General features: G+C 48.9%; 1 protein-coding gene across 2 annotated transcripts in view; it reads left to right on the forward strand.

The window, feature by feature from the left end:
* The window catches only part of PBX3 (PBX homeobox 3), a 227,781-nt gene extending 217,536 nt beyond the window's left edge, over positions 1-10,245 (forward strand). The window contains exons 6-9 of one of the 2 annotated variants that reach the window (XM_051855254.2): positions 3,375-3,540; positions 4,683-4,795; positions 5,596-5,685; positions 8,722-10,245. In XM_051855254.2, the coding sequence (XP_051711214.1) occupies positions 3,375-3,540; positions 4,683-4,795; positions 5,596-5,685; positions 8,722-8,814 (462 nt within the window). In that variant the 3' untranslated portion in view covers positions 8,815-10,245. The remainder of the gene's footprint in view (positions 1-3,374; positions 3,541-4,682; positions 4,796-5,595; positions 5,686-8,721) is intronic. The other variant, XM_051855265.2, reaches the window with a different exon arrangement.
* The last annotated feature ends 231 nt before the right edge of the window (positions 10,246-10,476 follow it).

Below are 10,476 nucleotides of genomic sequence, written 5' to 3' on the forward strand. Positions count from 1 at the left end.
AATTGTTTAGAAGAAGAGAATTTTAAGATGGGCCTTTGTTGCTAAATTCAGAGTTGGGGAATTTTCATTAATTATGCCTAAGAAATGCCAAATTCCCTCTCAGCCAGGACTGTCTCCCTTTGCACCACAGACACAGTCAATATTTAACTCTTTCTGGGCCCAGCAGTCTCATTCAGGAAAGCTGGAGTGGCCCTGCTCTGGAGCCGAGAGTGTGAACCTGCGAAAGGTGAGGGAGGCTCTGATAGAACTTGCTTACTGAGCATTTTCAGAGCCAACCTCTGTGGGGTCCCTGTTCAGTCTTGATTCAGTGCTTGTCTGGTTTTAGAGTGACATAACTCTGCCTGGGAGGACGGAACACTCCTCCAGAGCATCTGTCTCCACCCCACTCAAGGCCTGGGCCCACCTCAGCATCACGTCTGCCTCCACTTCCCCCCGACCCTCGGCCAGTCAGTGGCCAGGCGGTGCTTGTCCCTCGCTCTCACTCCTGCTGCTGTGCCGGACTCCAGCCCGCCTTGCCTCCTCACCTGTGTGCTCTCCTGGCTCTTCCTGGCACTGGCCTGTCCTGCATGGTCACCGTGCACACCTCCCGTAGGCAGAGGGGGCTTGAGGAAGAGACCAACGGCAGGATGGGGCTAGGTCCCTGGGGCTGAATTTGAGGGCCTGATAGTGTGCCAGTCTGGATGTCAGATGTAAGACCATGGGGTGGAAGGGAAAGGGAGCCAGCTTTTAGTTCAGAATTACGAGAACCACACTTCCATGAGGACTTCACATCTTCAGAATCGCGGGCTCTGGGAGGTAGGTAGTGAGTGGCATGTCTCTGGAGGTGGTGTTGTTAGGTAGGAAGTCAGTTGTGAGCTTATGTGTGTGTGACATAAAGGCCTAAAGAGAAGACATCTACGTCCAGCATATGCATCTGCTGACAATGTTTCAGGGGCAGCCCGGTATTCACATCCTGCCCTGCCCCCTCCTGCCCTGCCCCCTTCTACCCGATAACCTGCCAGGTGGGGGGTCCCGCCCCTTCTGCCTGACAAATCTTCCACAATCTCCCAGATGCAGCCCAGTGTCTGCATTGCAAACACCCTGCTCCGGATCCCCATTCTCTAGGGGTCCTGCTCACCCTTCCTCTGAACCCAGGATGGCCCAGCTAGGCTTCCTCCTGTCTGATACCTTCAAGGGAAAACTCAGATAGGAGCTTCTTAATATTTACAGCCATAAAATCCTTTGTTTCAGGAGGAGATATGTGAAGACAAAGACCCATCCCCCCCCCCCCCCCCCAAGGCCTCAACCTGACGGCTCAGCCCTCTGCCTCTCTGCTGAGACGCCTGCCTGGCCTGGTCAGATGTAATCTCTCTACTCAACCATGTAACATCGCCCCCCCCCCCCCCCCAGTCTCTCAGGTCCTGTCTGGAGAGGTGCCCATCCGTCCTTACGGATGTCCCTTCCCTAATAAACCTTGCTATTTTACCTCCCACTGCTCTCTGTCTCATGCACAAAGACAAGAGAGAAGAAGTGCGAACCTAGAGGGCACCTAAGGTCCTTCTGAGACCTACTGAGCTGAACGTGTTGGGATGTTTACCTAAAAATGGAGAACTAACGTTCTTCATAGAAGTCAGGGACACAGAGGCTGGCAGGAATGTCAAATCTGGATAAAGAACTCGAGGAGAGAGAGCGTGGGGGCATGAGCTGTGTGTCAGGGGAGAGGCAGGTGTTGGGAGAGAAGCAGGAGTGTGGCGTCACAGAAACCAGTGGAGAGCCAGCGCCAGGAAGGAGGTGTGACTACGAGGGTCAGACCCTGCCGAGAGGCCCAGCAAGTTGAGGAGAGAGAGGGCCATCAGGTGTGGGACTGCTGTGCTGCCTGGGACTCCACCTGCCAGCCACCCCGCCCCGAGACGGTTGGGACTAAATAAGAACCTGTGCAGAGCTCTGCATCCAGCCCAGCATGTGGGAGAGTCACTAAGACACAGTTATCATGGCCACTGTATTCAATTGCAGGAAAGAGGGGTACCTACTGCCCTTCAGGGCCAGGATAAACCAGTATGTGAAAAGGTGGTGAATCGAAACAGCCAGGAGTCCCAGTCTGAAGCATATTTACTTCCGGGCAGCTGTGGCTTATTTCTGTCAGATGAACCTCAGCTAGCATGCCTGTGTGTCTGCGCACGCAGGCTCTCAAGGAAGGGACAGCAGATGCACGGCAGCAAGGCCAGGCTCGGCCTCACGTGGCTCTCTTGCCAGGGCTCTCTGGCTTCTTCCAAAAGGATAGATGCCATAGGTTGAAGCGCGAGGGTTCCATTTCCAAAGCCATTCAAGACTTGGCAGAGGTGGCCAACGAGGGCGCCCACTGATGTCAATTGGGTGGGAGGGCTGTGAACTACATACCACTCATTATTTCCCTTCAGGCTCCTAAGTAGCTGTTAGGGATGTGGTACCTGCAGGGTAGAACAGTGACCCATGCAGCCTGATACCATGGCGAAAGAGTTAGAGAGAGAGAGATACTTTCCATCCACTGTTTCAGTCCCCAGATGGCCATAACAGCCAGCACTGGGCCAGGGAGAAGCCATGAGCTTCATCCAGGTCCCCCACGTGAATGGCATGGGCCCAAGTACTTGGACCATCTGAGCTCTGGGCCAGAATGTTAGTCTGAAGTCTTGCTGTCCATGAAATGTGATGAAATCTGCCTGTTGCCAAGACCCTCTTTGGTGCTGTGGTCCATTTGCACTGACTGACATCATAAGTGGTCATGAGAAGAATAAGCATATTCCACCTGATGAAATCTGAGCTGCTTCCTTCGCATTTGCATTTAACCTTACTGGAATGACTTGAGTTTTTGAGTTGTGACCTTCCTGAGTGTTAACTGGTGGGTCTGGGGTGGCCATCTTGGCACACATGCAGTATTTTCTAAGGCAGGAGATAAAGGGATTGTTCATCCATTATGAATGAATGTTTCTTTTTCCAGAAGACCAAACGTGATTCTACTATTCAGCTGCCAAAAGTGTTCCAGACTCCAAAAGAATAAGTTTTTCTTCCCTGACTCCTTATTATTGACTTAATAGATGTTTCTGTTAGTTGTTCAGTTACTTGAGGGAGGAGGCTGGTTATTTGTGTACTAATTGGTAAATACCAGTTGGATTACTTTTTATAATCAGCACTCTCAGCCATTTTAGTGTTACTGTAGCCAACTCTAAGAGACCAAAAGAGTGTGACAGGTTTGTCAACAGAGAAGGTGAATTCCTAAAACCATGCTGCATTATCCACAGGCTATGAAATCGCAAGCCGGGAACTGAGTGTCTCTTGGTGTCCAACAGCTATTATTGGAAGTTTGAGTGTTTTTCCTCTTTGATCTCTCTCCCTTAATTCCATGTCCTTGCAATTTGTAGGTGTCCAACTGGTTTGGCAACAAACGAATCAGGTACAAGAAGAATATCGGCAAGTTTCAGGAAGAAGCCAATCTCTATGCTGCAAAGACAGCGGTAACAGCTGCACACGCGGTAGCCGCCGCCGTGCAGAACAACCAGACCAACTCACCCACCACGCCAAACTCGGGTGCGTACCAGGGCTCGCTGCCCACTTGGCCCCGGCAGCCTTATGCCACAGCATCCTGCCCCCAGCCCAGGAGATGAGAGCCCCGCAGTGAGCTTACAAAGGAAGATTAGTGCAGGCCTGATCTTGGGATGGGTAAACGAGTGGGTGGCCCAAGCTTGTAAACCCACTGTGCTTGGTGGGTACCACTCACCACTAGCAGATTCTGGAACTTCTGCACTCAGTAGTGGTGTTAATTCAGCAGCCAGGCAAAGTGCTATCACCCATGATTATTCGAGTTGTACTGCCCCATGCGTCACTTTGAGGTCACTAGTAGTCTGTCAGAGAATGAAATAGCAAAGGTGGGAAATGCACCTGTTGCTGTTGGATTCGGTACAGCGGTGCTTCCTACCTAGCGTAGCTGTGGACTGCAGTCTGCTATCCTCGCTAGCATTTCTATCATCGTGCTGGCTTGGTGGGCTTGGGAGCTGTTAGCTGTGAGAGACATGGGACTCGACGACAGGTGTGATGCTCCTGGCTCCTCATCCAGTCCATTTGGCCAGATTTTATGTGACGTTCATGATGAAGGATTTTTAAATTATGGGAAACTTGAGTAGTAATGAAAGGTGTACAGCTGTACAGATCAATGGCCTTCAAGGGGCTTTCCTAAGGAGATGTTTCGAGTACATGTGAATAGCTCAGGAAGTTAGGGGCTTCTGTCTGTTGTGTCCCACCTACCATTGGTTCTTTTTCATGGAACAAGAACACAGCTGAGAGGAAAGGCAGATAAAGGGTATGGTCAGCAAAGAGCTTCAGGAAAACACCTCTTCTCTGAGTAACTGTCGGGAGCTAACTGGAAACAAGGAGAAGGTTCCAGGCCAGCTACTGGGTGTTTACTGTTGTATTCTCTCCCTCTCTCTCTCTCTCTCTCTCTCACCCTCACCCCCACCCCACTGTGGGCTTCCTGGTGGATAGGAATTTTCCTAGATGTAAGCGGAGTCACAGGACCTAGCTCCTTGGAGTCTTTCTCCCTCTTAGATCCAGAAATGCTTTGTGTTGTGCACGCCTTCCCCCTCTGCACCTATTCTCCTCCCCCTGCCTCTGGGTCTTTGAGGATTGTGTATGTAGCTCTCTGTTATTCAGCTACTGAACTCTTTCCTTTCCAGGTTCTTCTGGTTCTTTTAACCTCCCAAATTCTGGGGACATGTTCATGAACATGCAGAGTCTGAATGGGGATTCTTACCAAGGGTCCCAAGTCGGAGCCAATGTGCAATCACAGGTAGGAGAAATGCCCCAGCTGGGGCCTTTCTAGCAGGGTAGGGCGTGGGCTCAAAACTCCTTCCTCTGTCCCCGTGGAAGGGGTCTGCACATCTGTGCAGACCCTGTGCTGGGTGCTTCCCAACATGACCCATCTGCCCCACCATTTAATTTAAGGAGAAGTCAAGTGAGCAGTGACTTTCGATGATTCAAACCTGACAAACTTTGTGAATGCATTCGGCTCTGGCTTGAGCTCATGGAGAGGGGTTGGGTGACTCTTCCTATTGTTACGAAATAAAACAGAAAACTTGCATGTGCCAACGTGTGTGTGGTTTAAGAACATACTGCTCTATTTCATTCCTGTATAAAGCCAGAATAAAAAACCTGAGTTCATAGATTGCAACTTCAATTCTTTTCTCATCCTCTGAATTGAGCACAACTACTTATATAGTTTTTAATGCATAAAATGGAAGTGTGTGTGTGTGTGTGTGTGAGAGAGAGAGAGAGAGAGACAGGGAGACTGAGCCAGTGCACATAGTGGAGTAGTTTTTCGCCCACCACCACATGCATTGGGTTGCTGTCGATGGAAAGTTTGCATTGCCTTGAGGATGCCATTGTTTGGCTGGCGTGAAAAGCAACAGCATGTGAGTTAAAATATGCAAAGAGTTGCCGAAACGATGCTGGCCACATTTGAGTAATAAATTTGTCTTCCATTGAAGATGCTAACCCCTTGTGGCACACATGATTCAAATTGTTTCCCTTTGTAAGTAATGATGTTTTAATAGGTGTGGGATGATGAATTTCGTTTCGTCTCACTTCTAGGTGGATACCCTCCGTCATGTTATCAATCAGACGGGAGGCTACAGTGATGGCCTTGGAGGAAATTCGCTGTACAGTCCACATAATTTAAATGTGAGTACCCTGGGGAGCCAGCTGTGGAACGGTGTCAGGTAAACCGTGCCTCATGACACAGGGATGGCCAGTGGGTTTGGCTTCTCATTTTCTTTGCGTAGGGAAGGTGGTGTGTTAGCTGCACTTTCACCTCAGCAACTCGAGCTTCATGTCACCTAGATGCCCTCAGAAGTCCTCCCAGAGGACGGAGGCTGCATTCTGTCATCAGTAGGGACTTCAGCACCAGCCCATTAAGACCCCGTGTCCTTCCAGCCGTACTGTATTCCAGAGAGATGGTGACCACAGGTCGTTGGTCCTGGAATCGCAGCAGGAAAAGTGCCCCCGTACAGCACGGGTACCAGTTTTGGAAGCCCCCAAACAGCAAGCCGAGCTAAGCCAAGAGTTTGCTTCTTTTTCTTGTTTGTTTGTTTTTGAAGATTTTTTTGAAAGGTATAGTTACATAGGGAGACAGAGAGAGAGATCTTCAATCCTCTGGGTCACTCCCCAAATGGCCACAATAGCCAGGGCTGAGCCAGGCTGAAGCCAGGAGCTAGGAGCCTCCTATAGGACTCCCACGTGGGTGCAGGGGTCCAAGCACTTGGGTTGTCCTCTGCTGCTGTTCCAGGGGCGTTGGCCGGGAACTAGATGAGAAGTGGAGCAGTGGGACTTGACCTTGACCCATATGGGATGCCGGCACTTCAGGCAGTGGCCCAACCCATTCCACAGTGCTGGCGCCAGGAATTCACTTCTTGAAACCTTGCTGCTGAGTGGTGCATGTGGGGTGAAAATCATATGTAGCAACTTTAATGGTTTCTCGTTTGTTAGTTATGAAGGAAATCATTTTACTTTCATAACCAATTTACTGATACTGACTCTTTTCCCACCCCTTCATGGATGGAGAAAGGCAAAACTCATGTGGGTGAGGGCCTGGGGCCCGGCACTGGTTCCCCAGCGTGGAGCTTCGGTGGAGCAGTGGACAGACGGCATCTGGGATTGCGGATCTGGGGAGGGAGTGCACTGCCCCGCTCATGGCGGCAGAGTCGGGAGGAAGATGGACGGACGTCTCCGTCTCCGGAGCCTTGGCTTGCTATGGGAGTAAATATTAATGATTTAAAAAGTGATTGAGGATGTCCACTTGTAAAGAGAAAAAAGGACCATTAAATACTCAAATCTTTTACATTTGAAATGTCAAATCTTTCTTTTTGGGTTTATAAATAACTCATAATAACCCACAACAAACCATATAAAAAGCCTTTTAGTTGCATTTCTCCTTTTTCATTTAAGGGTTTTGAAATGCTTCAGAGAGTGTGCGATATCCTTATCAACATGATAAAATATGAAACTGTGATCGCCTGCAGCACTTTGCAGGCGTGAGTTCCATCTTCCCTGATGAGGCTTGATAAGGCGCTGCTGGATAATACAGCGCATAATCTCAACCCACCAGAGGAAGGATTAATTTATTTTGAAAAAAAGAATGCTTGCTGACAACCTCTCCTCCAGCTGCCACGCTGGGTAAAAATATTGTGCATTTGTTGTTTATAAATTTGGATAAAAGAGGAATGATGTTTACTTCAGATGGAATATCTTTAGACTTGTATCTGGGTAAGGGTTTTTCTTTTCCTAAGTAGATTTTCCTACCTGAGGGGGGGAACAGCTTACATTTTAGATAAAGAGGATTTCCTAGCCCAGCGGACACACTCAGGCACGTCACCGCCCACCCCAGCGCCACTGAGGCGCCGATGAGGCACCACCACTGTGGCCTATGTTTTTTGCTCTTGGCTCTTGTTTTTGTTTTTAGTCTGCTCCCTCTTTTTTTTTTTTTTTTTTTCTAACTTGAATTTGACATGCCTCAAGCCTAGAGAATTCTTTTCCACTGGCTCTGGTCATCTCCTTCAGAATGGTTGTTCCCCGAGTCCTAGAAGGTGGAAAAGGTGCATTGTGTGCAGCACTTGGGAGTGAGTCAGAGCACAGGAGTGCCCCGGGACAACAGTCGCAGCGCAGAGCAGACCGCCACCAGCACACAGCTCATCTCAAAGCTGCCTCGGGCTGGGTGGGGAATCGATACAGAGTCCTGGCCTGAAAGAAGACATCTTGGACAGACTCACAGACGTTGCGGTAGATGTGAGGGAGGTAGGGGACCCCAGGACCCACACCGGCACTGGGATGGGAGGCCTGAGTGTGGGGGATGGTTGGAGCTGCAGGCTCTGGGTGTCGGCCAGCTCACCCTCGTCTGCCCTCCAGAAAGGCCCACCCAGTCACTTCCACTGAGGGTGCCCCAAATCACAACCCCAGCACCTTCCTCTTCTTGACTGACATAAAAATATGTAGTGACAAGCTGTCTGCCACAGCAGCAATCTGATCAGACGTTGACTTCAGCAAGTGCCTCTATGGGCCAAGACAGAAGGCAAATTTGTTTCTGAGTTGGGCTATTGCTGATGCAGGTCTGAGGCAGGAAAGGCCGGCGGCATGGGCAGAGCAGGAGCTGTGTCCCGGATAGGAGCCCAGTTCCAGATAATTGGAATCCGGATTTGAGTAGTGTGTGCTCCTCCACAGCTCATGCATTTTCATTCCGGAAGATCCCGTTTGGAGGGACATTCTGGCCTGCATTTGCCAAGGGTTACAGCAGCCGCTGTCAGGCATGGATGGGGAGAGGGTGGGCAGCTGCTCCTGTGGGAGCACGAGTTGGTACTTCGTGGCGCTCAGGGTGCTGCCGAGGTGTTGTGTGGAGCTTCTCCACTGCTCTCTTCTTCAAAGATTGCTTTTCGAGTCGCTTTATTTTTGCCAGCAGATCAAAGGCTGAGCCTCGTGCCAGCTTGGGACCAGCTGAAGCCTTCTTCCGCCTGCTGATTTATTGCCAAGTCTTACTCGATGGGATGGATTTGTTTTACATGCATTTAATCCCACTTTAACACATGCTTCCAACTCCTGCCAAAGTGGGTTTGGAAAATGCATTTTGCTAATGCATCTTTGCTCTCGTGTTGTCATCTGGCTGTTTTAAATTGGGGAGTGGAATTGATACGTAGATGCGCGCCCGCTGAACTGTATTTCTCCTTTCAGGCTAATGGAGGCTGGCAGGACGCGACAACTCCATCTTCTGTGACTTCTCCTACGGAAGGCCCGGGAAGTGTGCACTCGGATACCTCTAACTAATCTCTGGCCACACTCTCCCCGGCTGACACGCCTTGATAAGTGCATTCAGAGCAATAGGAGGAGGAGGAACGCGGTTTTGTAGCCCACCATCTACAGCTTTACTGTAAAACCTTGTCTTATTAGAGAACTTGGTAAATCTGTTTTTTAAGGAATCATAATCATTTGTATTTATACTTTAAAAACACACAATGTTTTAAAAAAAGGCACTTTATCCAATTAGGCCAAGATTTAACATTGTTGACAGTCCTGTAGCTATTTTATCATAATTTATTATCAATATTTTACATTAATGGTTTCACAGTTGCCAGTTACTTGGCCTTAAGGGTAAGAAGTACAGTGTATGCTAAGCCTCGATGTTCCAGCAGACGCAGAGTCACCTGGCCTCAGCCGAACTTGGCACGTGTCTCCGTCGCAGACTTCGATTGTCCTGCTTGCGTGCGCTGATGGAGTTGGCATAAAAGCACTGTTCGGCGTCTCTGCTCATGATGTGTGTTTAAGAATCTTCTCGTCACATTGGTGTTGCGATCGCTTATGTCGTAATTAGATCAGAGACTGGTAGCCTCTTTTCTCTCTCTGAAAGCACCAGTGCCCAAGTCTGCTCGGTAATTAAATTATGGATCCAGATTGTTCTGGGAGATGAAGATACTTGCTGCTGATAGAGGTGAAAACGAGATCCGTCTGGGGTTTAACCGTGTGCGCTGGGTGCTGCACAGACTTGTCAAGGTTTGCTACGTCCTGGGCATCCACACAAGGCCCTGCTCTCTGGAGTGTTGTATATAGTGTAGCAAAAGAGTATTTATACATCTCACCAATCAAAACACAGCTTTATTACCTCATGCGAACTCATACAAACCAATAGAATTTCAACATGTTCTGTAGCTTAGAGTGCTCACTTACTACCTCTGAACAATACTCACGCTGTAGTTCGTCTCTTTCTTATCTTTTTGCATCTTGTAATTAACTCTTTGTTTCCCTTCATAAAATGTAATGTACATTGTAATCTTTTAAAAGAAAAATCAGGGTTGCATTTGCAACTTTTAAAAATCGAGAGTGGAAACATTTGGTCTTAATTTAACACAGGATCAGTAAAACTGTTGTAAATACTGAGAAACATTTTGAATGTTCTTCATCTTGTTACTAATCCATGCAAAAAACAAAAAGCGGCGACTAATTGTGATGCATTCGGATTTCAGTATTCAGTACTGTACATTTCACCCTGCGTAATGGGGCCCCTCTCCTTTCTCTCTTTTTGTATTGTATGCGATTCTGAAACTGATTGAGTCATGAAAATAATTTGTGGCGGTGATTCTAATGTATTAAAAGCGTTTCGTGTTCCTTTCTAACTGGATTACACCCTGGATTGAAAAGTCTTCCTCGTGGTAGTTATATGTAGTTTAAAACATGAATAAACTTTTTGCTTTCATGATTAAATGTTGATGCCATTTCTTACTCGGCTCCTGGAGCCAGGCAGCCAGTGCAGGCAGAGGAGAGGGCCCACCCTGAACCGGGGGGCCAGTAAATGCTGGGGCGGGGAGGGGTGGGGGGTCACAGCCACACTGACAGGACCCCTCCCGTGCAGGCCGTGCGCTCACCGTCTCACCTGAAGCTTGGGGAGCTGAAGCAAATGCCCCTAGTTCCCGGAGCTAAGAGCCCAGGGGCAGC

The sequence above is a fragment of the Oryctolagus cuniculus genome, chromosome 1 (assembly GCF_964237555.1).
Source record: "Oryctolagus cuniculus chromosome 1, mOryCun1.1, whole genome shotgun sequence".
Taxonomy (NCBI): domain Eukaryota; kingdom Metazoa; phylum Chordata; class Mammalia; order Lagomorpha; family Leporidae; genus Oryctolagus; species Oryctolagus cuniculus.